The sequence below is a fragment of the Suricata suricatta genome, chromosome 7 (genome assembly GCF_006229205.1).
Source record: "Suricata suricatta isolate VVHF042 chromosome 7, meerkat_22Aug2017_6uvM2_HiC, whole genome shotgun sequence".
NCBI lineage: Eukaryota > Metazoa > Chordata > Mammalia > Carnivora > Herpestidae > Suricata > Suricata suricatta.
The window spans coordinates 47,580,031-47,606,449 of record NC_043706.1 but is presented as its reverse complement, the minus strand read 5'-3'; the positions used below and the strand labels follow the sequence as shown (position 1 = coordinate 47,606,449).

At 37.2% G+C, this 26,419-nt stretch overlaps 1 protein-coding gene across 1 annotated transcript in view; it reads left to right on the top strand.

Annotated features, from left to right (window-relative positions):
• Nucleotides 1–26,419, top strand: part of PKHD1 (PKHD1 ciliary IPT domain containing fibrocystin/polyductin) — a 466,767-nt gene that overhangs the window by 421,908 nt on the left and 18,440 nt on the right. The window contains exons 60-63 of the mRNA XM_029945445.1: nt 4,646–5,660; nt 15,261–15,396; nt 16,856–16,943; nt 20,737–20,844. Of these exons, the coding sequence (XP_029801305.1) occupies nt 4,646–5,660; nt 15,261–15,396; nt 16,856–16,943; nt 20,737–20,844 (1,347 nt within the window). The remainder of the gene's footprint in view (nt 1–4,645; nt 5,661–15,260; nt 15,397–16,855; nt 16,944–20,736; nt 20,845–26,419) is intronic.

The window sequence follows — 26,419 nt, the reverse complement described above, 5'->3', positions numbered from 1 at the left end:
ATTACTATTATTATCATTATTTTAGAGAAAGGGAGAGAGTGAGCATCAGAGGGGAAGTGGGGCAGTTGGTTGAGGGGGGGGGGGAGAGAAAGAGAAGGAGAAAGAAAGAGAATGAATCCCAAGCAGGCTCTATGCTCAGCACAGAGCCCAATACAAGGTTCAATCTCATGACTCTGGTCATGACTTGAGCCAAAATCAACAGGCAGACCCTCAACTGACTGAGCCATGAAGTCTCCCCATTAATACATTATTTATTATAGATTTTTATGGTGTTATTCCTAGGATATCAAAGTTTGTAGGGTATTTGATTTTGGAGAAAATGTGCCCTGTTTGTTTTATATCTTGTCAAGAAGAGCTGAAACAAAGACTTTAAATATTCTTTATGCTGTATTGGATCAAATAGGTATGTCTTTCATTTTATGGGGGTATGGGAAGGAAAGCATAGGGATTATATTTTATAATAGCCAATGTTTCATGAACTTTTTATTTAACTTAGGAAATACTAATTATTGATTTCATGAAGGTTATAGTGGTAAGTCTCCAACCACATGTCTCAGACATTGGAAAGCATATGTCCCTTTTATAGTAAGATATTCACACACAGTTTCAAAATATAAAACAGGAAGTCATTAGGAATAGAAACAATGCATATAATTGGCATTGCATTAGTTAATCTGAATAAGGAAGATAACTAAGTTTAAATAAACAATTCCTGCATATCTGAGTAGCCATATGAGCCTGGCATTTAATCTTTAATCACATCACAGCGCTTGATAATAACAAAAAGGTAACTTTTAACAGTTAAGAGAGAGGTGATATAGTGACAAAATCTTCTTCCTGTTAACAGGTTAAGCATGCACAAAAAATTTAGCAAATTGTTTATTAAACTTCTTGCCTGGGTTTCTGGAGTTCATAATCTAACTCACACAAAATTACAACAGATTTTGAAAATTTGACAGTGACTTCTATTTTGTCATCTTATTCCTGAACTTGCTCAAGGGCCTGAGTCCTGGATCCTCCAATGTGTACATAGACTCTGCAACACAGACATTCAGCACACAGGGTGCTTTCTTGGGCTTGTGCATTCAAACCTTCCTCTGACCCTTCCTTATTCAAACCCTTCTTTTCTTCTTCCTATTGTTCCTCTTAAGATCTTGCCTGCAACATGGGTTGTTAGTCATATTCTGCTCCCTCCAATGTCATTGCTGAAAAAGGGAATAGGGACCTTTGGATGCTGAGAGTAGAGATAGATGGCTGGGGAGTCCAACCTTCTTGGTAGACTAGCTTTCTAGCTTTCTGGGAGTCATTAATAAAAATAAATAAATGAATGAAAACAATTCTATCATTGGACTACTTTGAAGGTGTGCATTCGACTAGTATAGCTCCTATACCTTATTACTCTAAAAGAATATTTGAATTACATTATAAATCATCCCATTTTCTTATTTTAGATTTGGAAGGCACCTGCCATCAGGAATAGAAATAAATAATTCATATTTCTACATGTATATTTAGTGAATTAGTCAAGAAAAAAATGGTTTATCACAACAGAATCCTCTTTAGGGTTAAATCAATTATGTGATTTAGGAACATAATAAAATTAATATAAATATAATCAGCCATAATTTCAACCTTATGGTTTCATGTGAAAATAGATGGATTTCTTAATGTATTCTGCTCTCTCATATATTAGCACCAATTCAGGGGTCAAGTCTCATAATGTTTTGTAGTATATTTTGTTGTTATTGTCATAAGTTGGTTTAAAATGTATTCAAGCTATAAAATAATAATCTTATAGCTAGATACCTGGCAAGAATAGGTAAAAATTATTTGAAAAAAAGGAGTTTTGAAAAGGACATTACATATCAATCAACTAATACACGTTAAGAAGCATCTACTGTGTTTGAGGTAGGGTGTTAAGCCCTGTGTAATTTAAATAGGAGATATAGTTCCTGGTCTTGAGAAATAACCCCTTAAGGACACTGATGCCTATTAAGTCTATGTACTTTATCAAGTACATATAGTTAATAGCAGAGAGTGATTGAGCATCATTTCAACTAAGAGAGTGATTATTTTATTTAGGGACACTTCCAAAAATATAGTAATCTGTAGAGATCACTTTATATTTATTTATTTTTAACTTTTTTTTTCTTTTTTTCTTTTTTTTTGAGAGAAAGAGAGAACATGGGCAGGGATGGGGCAGAGAGACAGGGAGACACAGAATCAGAAGCAGGCTTCAGGCTCTGAGCTGTCAGCACAGAGCCCAATGCAGAGCTTGAACTCACAAACCACAAGATCATGATCAGAGCTGAAGTTGGATGCTTAACCAACTGAGCCACTTAGGTGCCCCTGTAGAGATCACTTTAAAAGACAATATATCTCCTGAATCAGAAGAAGGGAGAACAAAATGAGAAATCTGTAGTGGACCAGATCTGAGTGGAATGTGAATAATTAATTAACAGGAATCAAAATGGCTGGGAAAAGGTGTATTAAAACAAGGAAAGTGAGCTATAAAGTCTAGAAAAGGGGAACTAGTGTGATTCAAGGGTTTTTCATAAGGGATGTCCACCTAACTTATTTGAAAAGGATGTATCTATAGTAGAGACTGTTATATCAGAATCTCAGGGCACAATATCCATGTCTGTTAAGATCAAGCAACTAATTCCCTTCATACTGGTGCTATGCTTTTGAAAACCATTCTTGATTTAGCATTAGTGTTTCCATATTATGTGACCATAGGGAGAAGGCACATTATGTAAAAGTGACCATTGTTTTTATATTTGATAGTTAAGTCACTATTTAAATTAATAACAGTATTCAATTTAGTAAATTCAATTTATTTAAGAGAATTACAGCAATTTAAATTTTCTGTTTTATCTTGTGTCTGTTTTCTATTTGTCTATGTCCTTGAAGTCACTGAATTTGTTGGCATGAAGTTTGTAATAGTCTAAACCTTTGATCTGTAGTAATCATCCTTTCCTCCCTGAATTTGGTGATATGTGATTTTATCTTTTCTTTTTGTAAGTATATTTGTTTATTTTGAGAGAGAGAGAGAGAGAGAGAGAGAGAGAGAGAGAGAGAGAAAGCATGAGCAGAGGAGGGGCAGAGAGAGAATCCCAAGCAGACTCTGTGCTGTCATTGCAGAGACCAACACAGGGCTTGATCTCATGAACTGTGTGATCATGACCTGAGCCAAAATCAAGATCAGACTCTTGACTGACTTAGTCACCCAGTCACCCCTCTTTCTTTTTATCTTGATCAGTTTAGTGAGGGAGTTAACCAATTTGTTGTTTTTCCAAGAATCAAATTTTAGCTTTGTTTAGTTTCTCTGTTTTTGTTTGTTTCTCTCTTTTCTATTTCATGGATTTCTGTTGTTATATTTATTATTTCTTCTAATTACTCTGGATCTGCTTTACTTGTTTTCTAAGTTTATAAGGCAGAACTTTAAGGTATTTGCTTTTACACCATTCTTCTTTCATAATATAAGAACTTAATCCCATTTTGGTATGCTAGAATTTCATGATTTAGTTTGAAATACTGACTTGTAATTTTGACTACTGTTGCTGTTATTGTTGAGGCACAAGTATACCATGCAGCCTACTCATAAAGCAACATTTGGGTAATTAAACGTATTAATATCATAGGCAATTTTGACACATATCATATGGAAGGAAGGATATAGGAGGCAACTAGATCATGCTCAAATGTAGTACAGCCTCCATTACTAATATTTTTTTTTTGTTCCAATCCTTAGGCTAAATCGACCTTGTATTTGAAGGCATATTAAAATATCTTGAAAATAATACAAGATAATTTTGTCAATATCACTTTAACATTGAAGGAATTGTGTTTGTTGGAAGTTAAACTATCCTTGTGGACTCAGAATAAGAACTACTCATGGTTCAGAGACAGGAGGATCAGGAACGGTGGGAATACGGGATGGCTGACTGTCTCCGTCAGGAGACCCCGCAACCCTTAATCTTGGGGTTGTGAGTTTGAGCCCCATGTTAGGCATGGAGTCTCCTTAAAAAAAATGAAAGCAATGGTGGGAACAAAGGAGAACACTGTTTCTCTAAATGTCTTGATTAGCCCCAATCATCCCCAACTTGGGCTCTATTTAATTCAGTACTCCTCTAATTGTTACTTTCTTCGTTTCCTTTTGTATTGTTTTTACTCTCCTTGTTTAGAAAAAAGAAAAAAAAATGAGGAAATGATATAGTCTGAAATCCAAACTCACAATCTGGACTCAGTATACCTCTTCAATTTTAATACATCTCTAAGAAAATCTCTGTTCCAGTCCTCTCAATCTACCTCTTTTTCATTGACTTAAGTATTATTACACTCGTCTCCCCTATCCTTTTTCCATTATGGAGGCCTTAGTGATATTCCTTTTCCATAATAATTTTACTTCAATTCTTTTTTCACCTAGCTATTATGTCCATTATTACCTTTAAATAATACATGTGATGTAACATATTTTACCCTTTCATATCTTACCCAGACTGCTTTGCATACTCAGTATCTAGCACACTTAAAAGTTCGATAAATGTTTCATGAGGTTACAGGTGATAATAAGAGTGACGGATTGCAAATAATCTTTGAGAGATTGTGGTTTAAATATCACTTATTTTCCTTTATTTTATAGGTACATTTAGAGAAGAACAGAAATGCACATACCGATCCCTCATACAAGGCTACATCTGCAAACAGACTGACCAAGTGATCTTAATTCTTGACAATGCTGATGCCACTTGGACAACGCAGAAGTTTTATCCAGTTGTATCTGTTACTAATGGTTTTGTCGACACCTTTAGTAGTGTAAATGCCAATACCCCCTGTTCTACTTTAGGGTCTGTATCTACTTTCTATTCCATTTTACCCATCAGGGAAATCACCAAGGTGTGCTTTGTGGACCAGACACCCCAAGTTTTGCGTTTTTTTCTTTTGGGGAACAAAAATACCTCCAAACTTCTTTTAGCTATATTCTACCATGAACTCCAGAGCCCCCGTGTTTTCATAGGGGAAAGTTTCATTCCATCTGTTGTGGTTCAATCGACTTCCTCATTGCTGGATGAGTCTTCTGGTTCCAACTATTTCAGCATCTTGGATAATCTTTTGTATGTTGTCCTACAAGGACAGGAGCCCATTGAAATACACTCAGGTGTCTCCATTCATCTGGCCTTCACAGTGATACTTCCAGTCCTAGAAAAGGGCTGGGAAATCCTCATCCTCCAAAGACTAACTGACTTCTTACAAGTTAGCCAAAACCAAATCAGATTTATTCATGAGATACCTGGCAATAAAGCAACCTTAAAGGCCATTGCTGACAATAAAGCAAAGAGAAAGCGCAATTGCCCAACTGTGACTTGTGCCAGTCATTACAGAGTTGGTCAACGTAGACCTCTCATGATGGAAACGAGCTCATATAGTGTCCTGCCACCAACCACTATGGAAACTACCTCAAAAGTAGTAGTCATTGAAATTGGTGATCTGGCAACAATAAGGAGCACTGGACTGATTTCATCTTTATCAAGTAAGAAATTACAGAATTTGGCTCACCAGATTATCACTGCTCAACAAACTGGAGTACTAGAGAATGTTCTGAATACGACCATTGGAGCCTTACTGGTAACTCAGTCAAAGGGAATCACTGGGGATGGGTAAGTATTAATTATAAAAACATCTAAACAAGCGCTGATTTCTAGGATGCCTATTGCCACTGAGTTACATAATCTGTCTGCTTCTTAAGAATAAAAACTCAGGGAGTCATTTATAGACCTAAATTCTCAATTAAGACTTTTTAAATAAATGGGTATTCTTTCATGATTATTCTGTATTTTAGATAGTGGAAGATGTTATATTTTTGTACATTTAAGTGAAAAGCATGTAGGAAGAAATTTTTCTAAAACAACTGTTTTCAATTCATTTGTTCATTAGTTTATTGAAAGAATGTACATGTAATGAATTTAAGTAGTAGACTGGACTCCTGGATAGCTAAGGTGAAATGGATATGATCTTTGCCTTAAGGGACAAAAACACTACCTATCACAATTCCAAAGAGCTATAAGCTAAAACTTGAATCCTAAAGGAGGGTGATAATAATTCTTATAGGGACTGGGGTGGGAACTTATATTTCGGAAAGTTTTGGGAGGATGACTAGGAATTTACTAGGCTAATTCAGTGACCCTGGTTGGAATTTATTTAAGCTAGGATTATAAAGCCATGAAAAGGATGCCTTTCTCAAACTGTATGAGGCCAGGCTGTCACTGCTGTCAACTATGTTTATGGCACAGAGCTGTGTAAGATTTGCCACATCCTTTGTGCCATGCTATACTGATTCTAAATGCTTATATTTTGAAGTATTCCACCAGATTTCTGTTCAATAGACATTTCAGATGTAAATTTACCTGAATGTTTTTCTGAGCTTAGTAAATGAAGGAGCATGGGAAGTGCACAATGAGGTAAAGTAAGTGTAAATTACTCTCAATTTTATAGATTGTGTTAGTCAAAACGAGCAGCCCAAGTGCATCTAAGATATCTGTCACAAGGTCAAGACTTTTAGAGTCCCAAGCTTCAATTTTTAGCAGAATCAAAAGAACTAAAAATGATACCCCAGACTGAGAGACGATGAACTTGTCGTAATGCTTAAGAAATGTATATAATACTAACCATCTCATAAATGCTGCTGGTTATAGAGGGCTAGACATGAGCAACATAGATATTCCCTATATTGTCACTATCACTGGAAAAACAAGCCCAAACCCATGCACAGTTTTGGTTGATATTGGGTCCCTGAAATAGATAAAATTATTTAGATTCTGACCTATTTTATTCAATGAGATCTTAGAATACTCATATTCTTTTAGATTACTCTGTTATTACTGCTTTTTCAACTTATTTGTGGTAATGCTAATAAGTGAGCAATTGATATTTAATGGATATTAGTTACTTCCATATACCATCTTCCGTGGGTGTGGGATTTGCTATTAAATAAGAGCACAAACAAAAAAAGGTACCTTCACATCATTAGGCATATCTAACTAATACATTGATTGCCTTTTTATACACAGAGCAACATATCCAAATGGAAGCTTAGCTAGTGTTTTTGTATCATATTTTACCTGACTTATAATGTAAATGGATGTTCCTCTTCTGGACAGCCCATTAATATGTATGGAAGATATGAAAAGAAGACTTGAAGAGCTTTATGAATTGTTATAGAATTAAAAAATACTCTTAGTCATGTGATTGTTCAGAATCTATTAAATCTTGGATATTTTTACCAACCACCAAACCTTCATCATATTACCAATGTCATTAAAACATAATACATTGCAATATAAGAATTAAGAATCTGAAAAAAATTGCCAATGCATCTTAGCCTATGTTTAATTTTTTTTTTCCTTCAGCCCAATTTCATTTAGATCCCACTGAGTTCTTACAAATATATTATATGCAGGTGATTAGAGAAGAAAGGAACAGTCCATTGCTACATTTTATTTAGATTTTACAATTCTGAGTTTTCTAGTGGCTCATCATCCCTAAATAACTGATTTTTATATTATGTATAAAAAAAAAAAGACTCAGTCAATATTGAGCCTTTAACTAGAAAGAGAAAAGTCAAAGAGCAGAAGCAATGGATGCACAGCAGAGGAAGCGCCGCCAAGAGAGTGGAGCCAGCACAAGTTCAGGTACATGTACATATAGGTGGAGGATATCATTCTTTATGAAGAAGTGAGACAGCTTCAGAGATCACCTTTATGGCCCACCATCCATCATAGCCATCATGTTTTCACGTTTGTCTCCCACATTTCTGATTTAATAAGAAACTGCTGAACATGTATATTATAGCATCGATTTTCTGTTGGGATGTGTTCCATTCCTCCATCTCTCTCTGTCCCTCTGGTATTTTAAGGGAGATTTTCCAAACATAAGGCAAAAAGAAAATCTTCTGAAGATAAGGAAAAACTGCTTCTTGAGTATATCTGAATAAATCTCTGCAGAATGAAAAATGCCTTGTCCTTAGGGACTGAATGAAAATTAACAAGGCTTCCCATGGTCCTAAGACTTGCACAATATGCTAAACAACCCTGAAGCCTTGTGCAGGCCTCAGGCCAGCCCTGTTTCTTTCAACTTTGATCAATGTCATTTGGGACTCCCATTGAACTCACTGGAGAGCCATTGACAAGCTAATGAACTGACCTTGAGAGGGAAGAATCAGTGTAGGGACACAGGCTTTTCCGTGAAAAGCACCAAGGATGTAGAGAGGTTCACTCTTGTTAACTTAATGGGTTTGTATGCATTTCAACAAATTGAGGCCATATGGGCATTTACTTTTTAAGGGGAGTACTACCAGCTCTCAAAAAGCCATCAACTTCTTTTTGTGGGAGAGAAATGGAGTGCTCTCTACTTTTTAATTACATAATATACAGTGATGGGCCTGGTCTTTATCCTCTTCTGGTGGCATCTGGATTTAAATTTTGTCCGCTTGTAAGTCAATTCCATGAACCTGTTTTCCATCTTCCAAAACCTCATTGACCTCTGTTGTCAATACTTCTTTCCTCTCCTGCCTTCTTTGTATTTGTTAGTTTACACCATTTATGTGAGGTTTGGCACCACTTTTATTTATTTTTATTCTTTAAGTAATTTCAGTAGAGTAGAGGGCATAGAGATAACCATAAGGTCAATTGGGCTTTTTAAACTGGGCATTCTCTACAGGAGTCTTATTTATATATTTTATCCTTTATCTGGAATCTTGGCAAGACATATTTTATATTCCTTACCTTTCTTTCAGTAGAAACTTGAATTTTGCTCTCTTGGTTTTCTCTTCTTTATTTCTCTTCTCTCTCCCTTTCCCCTGCTTCATTCCAAAAAAAATTTAAAAACACCTTTAAATATTATTCTTTGTCATATAATAAAATTAAACATATCTGTAACTTTTATGGAAGTTTAAATACTGAAATATCAAAGCTATTTGTGGCTGGTGAATTTTCTAAAATAGCCTTCCAATGATGTACTGCCCTTAGCCTAGGAAAGGATGAATATGGCAGATGGCACTTCACTGAATGCACTATGTTATGTGGCATAGTTGACCCTAAGATAAACTACCCAAGATTTTGAAGGTGGGCCCAAATAATAACATGAGCCCTTTAAAGAAGAGAGCTTTCTCCTGCATGGCAGAATGGGAAGGCAAAGAGATTCAAAGTGTAAGAAGGACTTAAGGTGTCACTGTTTTTAAGATGAAAGAGATGACATGGGGGATAAAAAAAGCAACAGATGGAATAGAGAACGGACTTTGGTTGGCAGCCAGTGAGGAAACAGGGACCTCCACTCTACAACCACATGGAAATAACTTCTACCAACAATCTGCGTGAGTTTAGAAGTGGATTCTTCCTGAGAGGCTCCAGCAGTAAATCCAGCCAAGCCTGTCTGGATTCTTGACCCACAACCCAAAGATAATAAATTTGTATTATTTTAAGCCACTAAGTTTGTGGTAATTTTTTATGTAGCAGTAGAAACCCAATATGCTATCTCCAGTAAAGTTCTGTTTATGACATTGCCACGACCCTTGGCTCCTGAAAACAGTTCTAGTGAAGGTGAGCAAGACACTGGAGGAGTATATATATGTGTGCTTTTTAGTCCATCAACTTAGTACCTTTCTAAGTTCCCTTACTCTGTATAAGTAGCATTTTCCAGGCAGACATAAAATAGAGAAAGAAGAGAACTAGCTGAGACCGTTGGTAAGACTAACAAGTCTGTTGTCACTCAGTCTCATTTAGCATCTTCTCTTGTGTAACTTCTCCACACCCCCTGGTCACCTGCTGTCTAGGAAACAGCTGCCCAGAGTATACAAGAACAAAATCCCTCTGTTAACATGGGGACGTTCTTCCCATGACTGGCAGAATGTTCATCCTGGAAGAAATTTCTGTACTGCCAGTCTGTCTGTTTCCTCCTTCATGGCAAAACCACAGTTCTGCCATGAAAGAATGTTTCTATGCTGTTTCTTCTTTTCACCACAATACAAAGTCTCTGCTTTGTTAAATGAATGACAAAATTGTCATAATGGTATTTCATATATGTGGCTTTGTGGGAAAATAAGATGCTCTGCATGGGCAAACTTTCCATTTAATTAAAAATTGTTCCTTTTAGCACTACATTTTTAAAAAGCTTAAACTAAAACAAAACAAAAACAACAAACATTACCTAGCCTTATTGAACGGGAAATAATGTGGACCATTCACATTTTTTTATTGATGATTCATGGTCATCATTAAAACTATCATTTCTTTCATAACCCTGTTTCTTCAGTGATACCCTTCAGGGCCATTGTTCTTAAATTAAATGGCCCCAGACCACTAAATCTTTGACTCCTTCTGCACGTTATATTTTTCTACAATTTTCCTGATAAACAGGATGTTAATTGTAATCCATTGCTGCTGTTTCCCACTCAGATCCACATGTAGTTCGAACCCCAGAACTAAACCATGCTACCTTAAAATCAAGTAATTTAGATTTCTGTGTACAGATGCCAAAGTTGTAGGTAAATATAATAAGGATTCATAAAAGACTATATTTCAATGTCTTATTTTCCAGACATTAATTGAACAGCTATTATGTCTGAAAAAGTATATGGCTCAAATGAAAATCTAGAGATTTAAAATTTGTGGATAGGCAAAACAAACATTTGCAGAACTGTTTGATAAGAATGTTATTTGAAATCTCATTCTATATATAATTACAGAGAAATTGATTCAATATTAACCTGCTTCACCATTAATCTAGTTATTCATAAGATTAATTTTAGTTATACTAACACTGGTATATTTTCATCTGTGTAATAGTTATTAGATGGTCAACACTTGAACTTACTAGTATACTTCCAAGAGTGCATATGCATGGTAAGTGATCTTCAAGTATTTGTTTCACATAGTGAAATGTAACCTGTTCGGCTTCTCTGCTATTCTAATATTCCTATGTAACCAATATCCTGTATTAAATCTCTCCCATTATATAGATCTTGGGTCTTGTTTTCCCAATCAGACTAAAGCTGCTGCAGCACCCTAAGGCAAACAGGACATTTGGAACAGTTTATATGTGATCTTGAAGAATGCATACAGAGTTTTCATTATCCCAGATAAGACAGTTATGATACATTTATTATAAAATATTATTTTAAATGATTTTCCATCCAAAGTACTTAGGTTTTTAACCATTGAATTGACCTTACTGGAAGATATGCCATGTTTACTCTGTGCCATTATTTACTCCTGGCATGCTGCCCCCTTTGCCTAGAGTCATTCAAATCTCAATTTAAAATGAATAATTTGAAGGAACCACAAGAGTTTAATAATAAGTATAAGAGCATAGCAGTGAGCACACCAACTGAGGAGTGTACCAGAACTTGAAATTGGCCAGGCCAAGATAGGTAGTAGCTTTCCAGAGGCACAGAATGACCTAAGAGCAGAGGAAGTACACAGTGGGTGCTGATATGCCACAGTGTTAGTGCAGTAACACGTATATTGGGTGCTTACAAAATACAAGGTTTGGAGCCACTATGTTATAGTGCCAGAAGGAAACTGTCAGATCATAAGACATTTCTTCCCTCTTCCCTCCCTAGTACTTGACAGCAGCTAAAGGCATCTGGCTAGTCTTAATAGGGAGCATAAGGACTATGAAATATAAGTAAAATGGTATGTGTGTCCTCTGAGCGATAGCCAGGAAAGTCATTCTTGCCTTATAAACTATATGGCAGAGGAGGAAGGGGGCTATGTTTCTGAGGGCAGAGGTCATGGTGTTTTATTTATCTTTGCACATCTTACAGTGCCTAGAACAATGTACATTGTAGAAGGGTTAACATGTTTATTAAACCAAGTTGACTAGAGAGCTTACTTTGTTCTTAGTATGAAATCTTGCAAACTTCTTTGGAATTTAAGCCCCCTCATGGCACTTATAGATTCTGTCCTGTCTAGCCTACTTAACACAGGAATAATTGAAAATGCACGACATCTGAAACTTTTAATGGAAACATGGGGAGCTTTTTATAGGAACCTGACTTAGTAACTTTGAGGAGGCAAAGTCTGAAGAAGGAACAAGGTAATATCTCTAATGCCCCTACCCTCAGCGCCCCCCCCCCCAAAGGTCTTACCCAGGGCCAGCTTTCAGTAGAATTTGTTTGCTAGGTTTGCCATGCAAGTAGAAATAATCCCCTCCTATACAGAGGAAGCATTTCAGATCTGGCAGATTGAAAAGCAAGAGTTGGAGTGAATAGTGGTGATCTCGGAACTGGGAAACGTCTGTATTCTCTTGATCTTTATTTTTTAGCTGGTACTTAAGAACTGAAGGGGAAAAAAAAATTCTTTCACATACCTGACTGGGTGCTGGAAGCTGTTAAATAGCGGTTAAAATGGGGAGGATTCGAGGAAACTCTCCTCCCCCATTTTTTAAAGTTTGGCTGTAGGTCCGTCTGCCTGCAGGCTACAGTCACATTAGCGGTTGGAAATTGGATAACGACAGCACCATGACAAATCCAGGTTGCTTGCAATAAGTTGCTAATCCCTTTGCTTTAATATCGGAGCAGCGTATAATGATGTTTGGACATCACTCCAGTTTACTGACGACCCCACTGGGGCCAGCAATAGAACCTTACAACTGTCTAACAAGGTGTCAGGTGACTCCCGTCGTCACAGCAACGGACACTGGAATCTAATCTTCCCTCCATCCCTTCTAGCACCCAATAACGCCTAGATTATATAAGTGGCCCATCATTGCTTGGTAACTTGAATCAATTAACGTTAATTCGCGCAATGCTATGATGTATTGTGATCACTTTCATTTCAGGGAAGGGGGAGAAATTGCTATAAGTCACCTAAAATGAGGTTGTCTGTGGTGCTGAGGTATTAATTGGGTGTCCATATTAAATGCAAAAGGAGCCCCATCGTGAAAGGAAAGTGGATGAGTGACTCTCTTGGCTGCTATTGACCTATCAGAAGAAGACAGTGCCCTTTTCCTTTGCTTTTATCTATTACAGTTTTCCCTATTGCGTGTCAAGTTGATGTATTATAAAAAATTCATTTGGTGACCTTTCACCCCCTTAGCAGATTAAACAATTTCACTTCGATGGCATCATTAACAGGACCCTGCATTTAATGATGATTTCTCTAAAAGGCCACGGAGATTCGATTTTAAGCTAACAGATTTATTGCACTATTATAACATATCGTAAAAAACTGTACCACCTACGGTCAGGTTTTAGGATAGAAACTGCTTAAGAGTTTATGTGGAGCTTAAAGTGGTATTACCTTGGGATATGCTGTAGCAGCAAGTCTCTGACCTCCAGTAAGATGCTGTTTACACTTAATAAGAGATGTTTGCTCACAATAAACTTTAAAATGTGTCAGGGATGGGCCTTTCAGCGGCTGCTCAGGCCGGTGGTTCCCATCTTTTTGTTTCTAGATATCACTGTACGCATGCCAGGATCTTTGTGGGGTCTTTTGGCTTCTTTAACCACACTGCTATCCTGCACCCTATCCCACATGAGAAAGCATTTAAGAAATGGGTTAGGATCTCCTAACACCATTAGAATTTTCCAGTAAGTTGGGCCCCATGGAAGAATAGAATTAATAGCATGGATCTTAAAAATCTGATTTAAATTGTTCCCCTTAAAAAAAAAGAGATCCTTACCCACTTAGGCTAAGAAAACTAATAAATGAGATTAGGCTGGCATATGTTGAATTCCAAGTGAGTGATTCTAGAATGCACAGAGGTCAGGGCCTTAACTGGTAAATGACCAAAAGGGACCCTTAGGACCACATATTCCCACTCTGTCCCCATTTCTCAGGATTCTCCAGGGAGAGAGAAAGTGCTTTCTACAGAAACTTCCTGGTTCCTGATCCACTCTTTGGTCATCCACTCTTTACTCTTTTTGGGACTAATTGTCATCTTTACCTGACATACACCTTTCATATTAAATAAATATATTATATTTTTCTCCTTAGATAAGGGGGGGGGGAGAAAAGGGTAATGGAATAAAGTAGTTGACTAACAAGCATTTGATTGTAGACTACTTTTTTTTTTAATCAAAGCCTTATTCAGACCTCACTTAGGCTGTTTTGAGAACAAGTCAATGGGTGCTCTATACTAGGGTAATATATGTACTATATGATGTCTATATATCTCCATTCAATGCTAGAAATCTATTGCATGGCTGTGATACATAATATACAATAGGCTTAATAAGATAATAATGTATAATGTTCTTTTAATGAAGCTATCTTGGTCATCAAAAACACTAAAACTTTGATAAAAAGATGTCTTGAGGTAACATGAATTACATAACCATTTTATACTTATTGCATTTTATTGCTAAGTCACATCAGCAATTAATGTGCTTGAAAGAGGTAAAATAACGATATAGCTCATTGATTAACTGCTCTAGACCTTGATTATACACTTAACCATTTGTGTGACCTTTGGTAAGGCATGTAAGCCTTTTTGGGCCTCAGTCTCTTCTTGTTTAAGTAGAAATACTTACATCACAGTGTCATTTTGAAGATGCAACAGTTTTATATGAGGAAAGCTTAGAATGGCACCTGGTACACAGGAAGTGCTCAGCATATATTAATTTTAAGTTATTATTCTCCCTGGGGGTTTCATTCAATTAAAATAAATTAATCAATTAATTCCACAGTCACTGAGCCTATTTAGTGCACGCACACTGTGGAGAATGTAAATATGAAAGGGTTGTTGTTAGGATTAAATGAGCTATTCCAAGTAACACAGTGCTCTTGCTGGAGCTAGCTGTCAGGCACCTCTTCCAATTTGTTCCAATGATGTCATCATGGTAGTATGGAATCAGCCATGGTAGAAGTATTTACATCATAAAAATTGGAAAACACTACAAATCAGAGTCTTTGTGGGGAGAGCTGGTTTATGAGCAGTGTAGTGAACATATCTGTACCTTCTAAATATTTTAGTTTGATAAGGCATTCTTGGGACTGATATTAATGAATGGTGATAAAATCTAAGCTCATAATTTGTGCTTCTCCCCACACCTCCCACACACCCAGTCCATCCCTTACCAATGCTAAAAGCAAGGATAAACAATAAATATATAAATTTTTTTGGTTATAAGGTCATGTTTCCTAAACAGAAACAAAAGCAATTGTAAATATTTTCACTGGCAATAATGCATTATGGAAATAGGTGCTGCCATGATATCTGTAATCTTATGGATGTATTCTATTTCTGTCTACACATGCCAGAAATACAAGCAGCTATAAAACTGAGAACTTGATATATGTTCGGCCCTATGCTCTCTTGGTCCTGGTCCAGCCTTCGGATGGAGAGGTGGGAAAGGAACTTCGAGTGCAACCACAGCTCGTTTTTCTGGATAAGCAGGTAAATGCTGGGAGCATGTCGTATCTGGCACATGTTTTAGATTTCCCCATCATGTCACACATCGACAGAGTGCCCCATGAGGCATCTGCTGCACTGAGAACCTCTAATAATAATAATTTTGCCCTTTTCCATCTTCCTTCCATGTCACACCTGGCTTCCTTACTTTCTGTGAGTGCCCAGAATGTGATCAAGAGTAAAAATCAAATCCTGATACTTTTCCTCCCCAAACAAATTACTGAAGCAGGTCTCTCATATCTTCTGGAAATCTAGCTTTCTCCAAGAAGTCGTTTCATATGCTAATGAAGGAATTTATGCTGTCACATCTGCATTATAGCTTTATGCTATTTTAAAGAATTTCTTTTTATATGTGGTTAAGTAAATCATCAACAAAGGCGTCTGTGCTTAACTTTAGTGTCCATGCCTCTGATTCTAGTTTTTTTTTAATTATTAAAGTCATGGGGAGAAAGAAGCAAAATATGATATTTGTTTATTTTTTATCTTTATTTTATTTTTTTTAAATAGTTTATTGTCAAATTGGTTTCCATACAACATCCATTGCTCTTCCCCACAAGTGCCCTCCACCATCACCACCACCTCTTTTCCCCCCACCGCCTTCAACCCTCAGTTCCTTTTCAGTATTCAATAGTCTCTCAGGTTTTGCATCCCTCTCTCTACCCAACTCTCTTTCCCTCTGCCCCTCCCCATGGTCCTCCATTAGGTTTCTCCTGTTCTCCTGTTAGACCTATGAGTGCAAACATATGGTATCTGTCCTTCTCTGCCTGACTTATTTTGCTTAGCATGACACCCTCGAGGTCTATCCACTTTCCTACAAATGGCCAGATTTCATTCTTTCTCATTGCCATGTAATACTCCATTGTATGAAGTGCTGATGCATAGGGGCACATGTACCCCAATGTTCATAGCAGCATTGTCAACAATAGCCAAAACATGGAAAGAGCCTAAATGTCTATCACCTGATGAATGGATCAAGAAAATATGATATTTAAATCAGCTTTCTACTCTTTATTGTAAAAATGTACCCCTGACCTGTCTGCACAGGGAGGAGAGCGTGAGATTGTGGTCCATACTTGGAAACCTGTCCTTTTTTGAAGTAGTCTTGGCCAGCTTGGTCCTGTTCTCTTCTCTTAGTCATACCTTCCTTGTGAACCTTTAACACATAATGCCACTCTCCTCTTTATAAACTTAGCTTTCTTTTCTCCTTTTCACTGATCTGCCCCAGCTTTTCCTGCTATAATCTCCATTCTCTTTTCTTGATAAGCTAATTTTGATATATTTTTAACATGAGGAAGAAAATATTTATCATTTTCCTTCCTTTGCTGGTCTCTGCTGATTATGTGTTTCATAAAAGATTCTGTATGAATTGTTTTTCTGTTTTAGGTAACTTCCCAAAACTTTCTTCTCAATACAACTCCCCCTACCTTGTTTTTTCTATTTCCAGAATCAGAGAATAGAGTCCTTGGGGCCTCCTTCAGAGCCTTGGGCCATTTCTGTTTCCCTGGAAGGGACATCAGATTCAATGCTGAAAGGTAGGTACCTCTGACATCCAGAGACCTGTTGGTACTACATTTGCAAGAAAATGTTTGCAATCATGAGAATCATAGTAAGGTCAGTAATGGTCAATATCGTGGGTAATTTGGAAGAGATCTCCTTTATCTCCATTCTAGAGTGCCATATCTGTAAAAAGAAAGATTTGGCAGGTAGTAAATACTTATGGATCCTCCTCTTTTTTCTCTTGCATGATGAAGGAACATTTTTGTCATACCTGTATTCTCAATATGTGTAAGAAAAAAAGCATGTCCCCCAGGACCATGGTTCTAGTACAGTACCATGGTTTGGCCCAGGGAGCAAGTCATAGGTATGATGTGGTTTCTATGGGGGAAACAGAAACACTCTTGATGTTATGAAGCATAAATGCAATGCCAAATGCAAAGCACCTGACCCAGGGCAGCTTTAGTTTATTTTTCCCTCTCTAGTATCCTTTGTCCTCTGTTGCCTTCCTGTTCAGTCCTTTTTAATATTATGGTAAAATATATAATATTATATATATATTATAAGAATATACTTCTTATAATATTATACTTCTTATAATATTATATAATTATATATTATATTATGGTAACATGTTTTCAGTTACCTATATTCCTTACCTTACTCATATTTCAGACCTTTACTCATACTTTGTAGTTTGCTAATACTCTGTACTTACTCATACTCCATAACTCACCATTCCTCATGTATTATCTATGCCTACCACCTTACTCCTACTCCCTTTTACTCAGCCTCCATACCTCAGTGTCCCACACCGTGCTTAGTCACCATGCTTTACTTTGCTTCACTCCTAACACCCTCCCCCAGTCCTTCATCATCTTTATTTCAGTTATCCCGAAGATATCCTCAATGACTACCTTAGAATCACATTGTGGCCATGCAAAGTGAATGAAATTGTTTGCTATTTTATTCAATTAACAATGTCGTGCTCAAGCTGGCTTACTCACCTGGATTAGTATTGTCACTACTGTCCTCCATGGAAGATTCGCTGAGAATGTTTGAGGAATGAGGTGAGGTTGTTTCCATACACACAGTTTTGTGTATGTAATTAAAGGGAAAAAATCTTGTGAAGTTTTGTGTTTTTTAGAATGCCCAGATCACCAAAACACATTTTTCTTATGAGTGAAAGTATCTCTTGAAGCCATCATGAAAAACTTTTCTTTAACCTCAGAAAGAGTGGAACACAAACCATTTGGGAGGGATTACCTAACTTATTCTAAGTACTTCCTGGAGAAATACAAAATAATAACAACAGAGCCAGGCCTGTATGTCTAGTCTAAATCTTTTATTCTGTAATTTAACTTTATGTTCTTTTGTTTCAGTGGATACTCCTCTATAAAAAGAAGGTTATAACTTATTAACAAAAAACTGAACTTATAGACTTAAAGATAATTATTTATGGGTCTTATATTTAATTATGGATCCTAGTTGTAGAAAAAATATGTTCGTAATATTTAAAATAAATTAAGCCTCAACATTAACAATGTAATAGTCTGCTAGTGTTATCAGGGTGAGAGGGATAGACATGGGGGAGAGTTGGGGCTGAAAGGGATTTTGGAGATCATATACCCTGCAGAAACATATTCAGGTAACACGCTCTGGTAAGTCATGTAGTGAATTTTAATCTTGCTTCAAGCCCAGCACCCCATCTCATCCCAAGTTCCCTCAGCCAGTACATTGCTTATACCAGCTTGGTCAGGGAGCCTGTTGATGGCATTTGTATATTTCACAATTACCATTCCAGAGAAATGATGAACCCTGGAGTAATGTACTGTACGTGGCAGCAACTGCTGCAGCTTTTGGGCACATATGCTTCAAATCTGAGAATATCATAGATATATATGGGAATCTTTGTAGAGATCTCTGAGGCAAGCTGGTATTTAACACAAAAGCAAACCCATTTGGAGCTAAAACACTTACCATTAGGCAGTTTGGCGGCTGTTCTATGAGGCAGACTCACTGTGCTCGACGGACACATTTCGATTAAATGCTGCTTTGTATTCCTCCAAAGATGGGAACAATAAGGACGTTTGTCAAAGGAAAAACTGCAGCAAACGATTTCATGTTGAACATCTGTACTCTGCAGTTCATTGTTTGCAAGAGTTTATTGACCATAATTTTGATGCATATAGGTTTTAAAGAGTATAAACTGCATTTATCTTGGGCGCCTATCATTTATTTGAGGCTTGGCTTATTTATTTCCATTTTTTTCTGGGCATTTTATTTATTTTGGGATGCTGAAGTGATGAAGGAAAAGATGTTTTTGAAAAAGTAGTTTTAGTTAGCTCTGCAAAATTGATGAGGAAAGACAATGTTTTCACAAAAAGGATTAAGCAATTGAATTGAAAAATGTAACACTAAGCATATTATATCTTTATGATACCTTTCAGCCTTAAAGATCTCAAACCAATTTATAAACTTTAAGACCACTCTCCTAACTCATTGTCCGTCATATCAATCATAGTGACATTTCCAGAGTGAACTGTAGCAGCTGTTAATTAGCAAAGTAATTTGAGGATGGTGGAGTCAGAAGACTAATTAATGGCACTGTGAATGTGATCCTGACTTAAGTTGCCTTCTTTCACTTTATAAATGGATAGCCTGTTGTCAGAAGATGCAAACTTTGTGAGATTTTTTGCATTTTATTCATAGAAACCATAGCCCAGACGATCTAAGTTGCTAAATCAGGATAGCCTTTATTAGTCATGATTTGATAGATTTCTGTGGTCCTGCTCTATTGGCCTAACTCTGCCACCACATAAACTATAGATCCCTTGAATAGAAAAGAGACAGAGCCTAGAAACTGACTACCTGTAATATAATAGGCTTTCTTTCTTGACATTTATTGATATAATAGTTAATATATACTAGTGGTTAAGAATGCAAACACTGGGGCGCCTGGGTGGCTCAGTTAAGTGTCTGACTTCATTAGGCTCAGGTCATGATCTCACAGTCCATGGGTTCGAGCCCCACTTCAGGCTCTGTGATGACAGCTCAGAGCCTGGAGCCTACTTCAGATTCCGTGTCTTCCTCTCTCTCTCTGCCCCTCCCCTGCTCATTCTCTGTCTCTCAAAATAAAAAATAAAGACATTAAAAAAATTTTTTTTTAAAAAGAATGCAAACACTAAAATCAGGCAGATTTGGGACTATAACCCCCATCAAGTAACTTCACCTTTCATAAGATTATCTCTTTTCTAAATAATATATTTTATAGGATTGTTAGTAGTTTACTTAAAATAATGTATATAAAGCACAGTCTGGCATAGTAAACTTCCAGTTACTGTTATCTTATCTTGGATTATTTGGTTCTTTTTCTTTTAAATTTTTTTTAATGTGTATTTTTGAGAGAGAGAGAGAGAGAGAGAGAGAGAGAGAGAGAGAGAGAGAGAGAGAGAGAGAGAGTGTGTGTGTGTGTGTGTGTGTGTGTGTGTGTGTGTGTGTGTGTGTGTAGGGGAGGAGAAAAGAGGGAGGGAGACACAGAATCTGAATCAGACTCCAGGCTCTGAGCTGTCAGCACAGAGCCCTTTGTGGGGCTCAAACTCAGAGACCGGGAGATCATGACCTAAGCTGAAGTCGAACGCTCAACCTATGGAGCCATCCAGGTGCCCCATGGATTATTTGGTTCTAAGACATACAAGAAAAGCCTGATGGATTTATCTCTTTAAATCTTATTTTTTCCATTATTGTCCAATTGCCTCTTCATAGAGAAGACTTGAAGCAATTGCTCTTGAGTAAGTAACTAACATTTACTTTTTGTTCCTGTGTTTGTAGGGTGTACTCAGGCAGAAAGTCAAGATGGTTATGTGAGCTTCTCCAACTTGGCAGTTTTGATCTCTGGGTCAAATTGGCACTTTATTTTTACTGTCACTTCCCCTCCAGGTAATTTCAGCACAGTGTGTTTTTACTATCTGTTTCATTTTTTAAAAAATAGCCCCTTCTCCTTTATAATGGGAATAGCTCCTATCATGAATAAGAAGTCACCACAGTTTAGAGAAAAAAAATCACTTGGTTATATCATTAAGGTGTAAGAAGTAAGAACACATGTAGAAATTAAGCCTCAGGAGAATTCTGGTGAAGAAGAATGCAAATGTACATTTTCTTCTAGTTTTTAAAATCCACTTTGAATGGGTGGGTTTTTACTTATTATTCCTATGATATGTGGTGGCATGTAGTTGGGTATTAATTAGAAAATCTTAATTGATAAAGAGAGTCATGAGATATTAAGTATTATGAAATCTTATCTTTCAGTTCTGCCCTCTTCATCCACTGCATCCCCCCAATTCCATAAACAACAAACATACCCAAAGTCCTCATATTTTTCAAAAAATTTTTTTAAGTTTATTTAATTTGTGAGAGAGAGTGAGCAGGGGAGGGCCAGAGAGAGAAGGAGAGAGGAAGTCTCAAGCAGATTCAACTCACAAATCTGAAATCATGACCTGAGCCAAAATCAAGCATTGGATGCTTAATGGACTGAGCCGCCCAGGCCCTCCAAAATCCTGGTACTTGAGACGTGCAGGTATCAGGTGTGTGTAAATTGCTTATATGCCGCAGTTCTTCTCGACAAAACCTTAAAAAGAAGTCTTTTCCCTTCTGAGGTGTCCTTGACAATTTTTGCTTTATTATAGGATAATACTACTTAATAAGTTTGAAGTATGTAATGTATTAATTAAACTTCAAATGAATCGATGCAAAAACACTCCTTTCACATTTCCATGAATGGTAGAGCCAAGTTTCCTCCTATAGAGAGTGAGTAGTGAGAATAGATTCTTTTTTTTTGAGAACATAGTTTTTGACATCCTCTTTTTAAAATATGGAGCTGTAACAGAGACAGAGTAACCCACTGAAATAAAGGTTTAACTTTTCCGTTTACTATAGTGTATTTACCAGAAAAAATGCCTTAACTAAGAGAGCATCAAAAAGAATTCTAAAAATGCTATCACATTTGAACTAAACAAATAGATAGTTATAATCACTTATTAATTTTGGGCAGGAAAATTAGTTTGATACTAAAGCCATGCAACTGGGGAATGCCTGGGGGCCTCAGTCATAATCTTACACACAGTTTGTGGGTACGAGCCCCACATCAGGTTCTGTGTTGACAGTTCAGAGCCTGGAGTCTGATTCAGATTCTGTGTCTCCCTCCCTCTCCCTGTGCCTCCCCTGCTCACACTCTGTCTTGCTCTCTCAAAAATATGTAAACATTAACAAATTTTTTAAAAATAAAGCCATCCAACTGTGGAAATCAGTTAGTGCACAGGTGTGATAATGCAAAGTTTTATAATACATTTCAACAATCATTACTGGATTTAAACCAATTAGTTAATGGAGATGGTCAGGGAAACCCCACATTTTGCTGTAAGACATCTGAAGCCCAACCACAAATGTTTAAGGGCCACAGATTAGTTCTCTCTCATGAAACTTAAATTCAAACTGTCATAGTATATTTCTCAAAAAGTGAAAATGTGGCTTTTGTGAATCGGCATTTGTCAAGAAGTTCTTTAGCTCACCAGTGAGAGCAGCAGGAAGGTGGCAAAGCTGGTTTCAGGGGCATCTGAGAGCACCACAATAAAAAGTTAAGCATATAGAAAGGACACTTGAGGGCTATCGACCCCATAGCCAGCTGAGATGAGTTTACCACATTGGCTACGGGACAATAAAGCTGTAACTTTTGTGGTTACAGGTCTACACATATCATTTGCATCTTTACTGGACTAAAATCATTGGCAGCTTACCAATCTTCTACAAATTAACAAGACTGGGCCCCATTAATATTGAACATTTTTTAAAATAAAAAACCTATGTTCTAGATTATTTGATAAACCTCGAATGGGCCTGTATGACCTTGACGAGATCTGTAATCACTTTTTTCCCTGAATTCTAAGTCTTGGTCAGTTTTTCTACAGAAAGGGAATACCTTCTGAGGTCAAGTATATTGTTATTAATTTTAATTTTGCAGGGCAGATATCCTTCAGGTACCTATGAAAGTATCCTTATAGAAGTACAATTTTGTGGAGTACATGATCAGTGTTCTTGACCGTGGAATTCCCAAGTATATCTTTTGAAGGGTAACATGTGCACAGTTGGATCGTTTGTCCCAGATTTGTCTGATTATTTAAAGGTCCTTTGTCCTTAAATTTCCTCTGTGGTTATCCAGGACTAACTAAATATTTCATTAAGGTTGTTTTGTGGAGTAAGTTATAAAGCCAAATGTAAAACATGGTGGATCTCAGTAACACTTGTGATTTTGAGCTGGCTGTAGTGTTCCCATTACTAGATTGCTACTTTATTTTAGGTTTCACTGTAACTTGTAAAAGAGGCTACCTGAGGGATTATCTTGAGGAGCTTTTCTTTAGCATTTCTCCTTAAATTATTCTTTATAATTTTCAAAACCAAGTCTCTGAGGTGAGGGTCTGTCAGTGTGAGCTTTACAAAGTTTACATTATAAGAGCACATATGGAAGATCAAAAACAAATGTCTTAGAAGAATAAATCACGACTCCTATTCTAGAACTATAGGAATGGAGGAACCAAGATGCTAGGTCTGACCAAATGTGTCTGGAATCCTCACAAATCTATCTAATATGCTGACTCATCCAGCTCATTCTTCCATTTCCGAACAACCTGAGATGCTGCCTGCGTGAAGGGTTTCCGTGTGTTGATCTTACTGACTTCCCACTCAGCCTTTCCCCATTCATTAACATTTCCATGGTCTAGCTGTGCTTTCTCTGACCATCCCTTGGAGCCAGGGAGTTCTTAGGAGGTTCTCAGGGACTGCTGGGCTATAAAGAGACCTAGGCAGCCAAGGATGCTCTTTGCCACCGAATCCAGATAAACTCTGCTGTAGTTGCCATTTCCATGCCTGGAATACTCTTTCTCCTGAAATGCACAGGGACCCGGCATCATTCCACTCAGATTTCTTCCCAAATGGCACCTCCTCTGAGAGGCTTTTTCTGCATCACTCAGTCTATGCCACCACCATTCCCAACCCTGCCCACCTGCACTCATTCTCTGTCTGCCAGCCTCACTCTGTCTCCTGTACAGCACACACTGCTACCTGGCATCAGGGTATCTGCATTTGCTTGTTCATACTTCCCATGTGCTCTGTCCCCATGAGAAGCGATGTTCCAGAAGGGACAGGAATTCTGTTCAGTTCATCACTGTATCTTCATTTAAAAAATTTTTTTAATGTTTTTAATTTATTTTTGATAGACAGACAGCATGAACAGGGGAGGGTCAGAGAGAGAAGGAGACACAGAATCCGAAGACAGGCTCCAGTCTCTGATCTAGCTGTCAGCACAGAGCCTGCTGTGGAGCTCAAACCCATGAACTGTGAGATCATGACCTGAGCCAAAGCTGGACGCTTAACCAACTGAGCCACCCAGGTGCCCCATGCACTGTCTTCAGAGTGTAGAAAAACTTGGCACATCATTGGCACAATTATTTGTTTATTAGTAAATGAGGACGTTTTGATTATATCTAAGATTACACTTTCACAATGTTCAGCTGCTGGTGGGCTCTACCCTTAGACCCAGGTATTTCTTTGGGCTTATAAACTAGTGCCCCTGACTTCAGACCCTCTGCCATTCTTTGTTTTCTAAACACTACCATGGCCTGATCTTCTATATCCTGCTTAGTTCATGTTACTTCCCAGCTCAGAGTTTTTCCTTCTGTGACACTTCATTGCCTTCAGAATATAGTCAAGGGCCTTTTGGCTGACATTTAATGCCTACCAAAATTTATCTCAAATGCTTTCCAGCATTAGTTCCCAGTGCTTTTCAGCATTAATTTCCTAAACAATTTGCTTTTTTCGCCTTTCTGCCTTATTTGTTCAGCCTTCAAAGCCCCACTTAGATACTCTCTCTTTGGAGATGCTTTCCATGACTGCATTAATGGAAAATATCCTTCCGGAGAAACAGATTGGCATTATTCTGTTGGCACGTATCACATTTTGACTTGTATTACAAACATTCACACATATATCTCATTTTATTTACTAGCTTGTAAATATCTTCAGCATGAGAACAGTAACTTATCTACTTAGCAAAGTAAACAGTCACTGAGCAATCATTGGAAGCTGGATAAAAGAATGAGGAATTGTGTTTTACTTCTGCAAATCCTCAGTAAAATCTATTCCCCCATCTTGGGGCTAGATTTATCTTATTCAGATGCTCATAAAAAGCAACTAATTAATAACAAACAAGCCAAGTATGTCTCAAGTATAAGAGGTACACACAAGAGAACTATTTCTAGCTAATTTGGTTATGGTAGCTTTGGGACCAGTCAGCCAGGAGTCATGAGACTGAAAACCTGACTGTGACTTTCAATCAAATGATCATATTCAGCCCAAGGAAAGCACAACAAAGGAAAACACAATGTTACCTAGAGTAGGAAAATAAAAACTCATTTTTGCCTGTGTTATTTAGATGAAAGCAGAAGTTTGGTATTGGTTGGTTTGTTTTAAATGTGCTACTTAAAAATCATTTGTTAGAACTCACTTATATCCATAGGCAAGTTTTTTTTTAACTTTTCATTTTTATATTGAGGTATAATTGACATATGAGAAACCATAAAATTTAAAACATAAAGTTCAATAGATTTTGATGAATATAATACTCCCATGAAAACATTCTCACATTTAAGATAATGAACATATCTATCACTCTCAAAACTATAGGCAAAATTAAACATTTTTGTATTTGAAAATTAATATATAGTCTTTATATATGTTTTTATGGATTCAAATACATTAATAGATTCATGTAACCCCCAGCACAATCAAGATAGAGAACATTTGCAAAAAGTGGGGTACCTGGCTGGCTCAGTTCGTTAAGTGACGAACTCTTGATCTAGACTCAGGTTGTTATCTCATTTTGGTGAGACTGGGTCCTGCATCAGACTCTGTGCTGGCACCACCAGTCTGCTCGGGATTCTCTCTCTCCCTCTCTTTCTGCTCCTCCCCACTCATGCAAACTCGCTCATTCTCTCCCTCTCAAAAATAGATAAAGTTTTTAAAAAGGAACATTTCCAAAAAATCTCCCTTATTTTATTCCTTAGTCCTCATGGTCTCCTTTCCCACTACCACTAATCTCTAACAACTACTTATCTGTTCTTTATCTCTATAATGTGATCTTTTCTACAATGTCATTTAAATGGAATCATAAGTATGTATCCTCTGGAGATAGACCTCTCTCACTCAGTGTAATGTCTTTGATGATATTCATACTACTTGTTACTTTCTTATTAAAAGCCCCTTTCTTTCTCCCTCTTTCTTTTTCTTCCTTTCCTTCCTTCCATTCTCTCCCTCTTCCTTCCTCCCTTCCCTTTCCCTCTTCCTTCCTTCCATCCTTCCTTCCTCTTTCTTTCTTTCTATTGTCTGCCTGCTTGCCCTTATTACTTCCTCTCTGATGCTCTCCTTTCCTATTTTTGTTTCTTTTTCTTTTTTCTCCCCTCTTTTT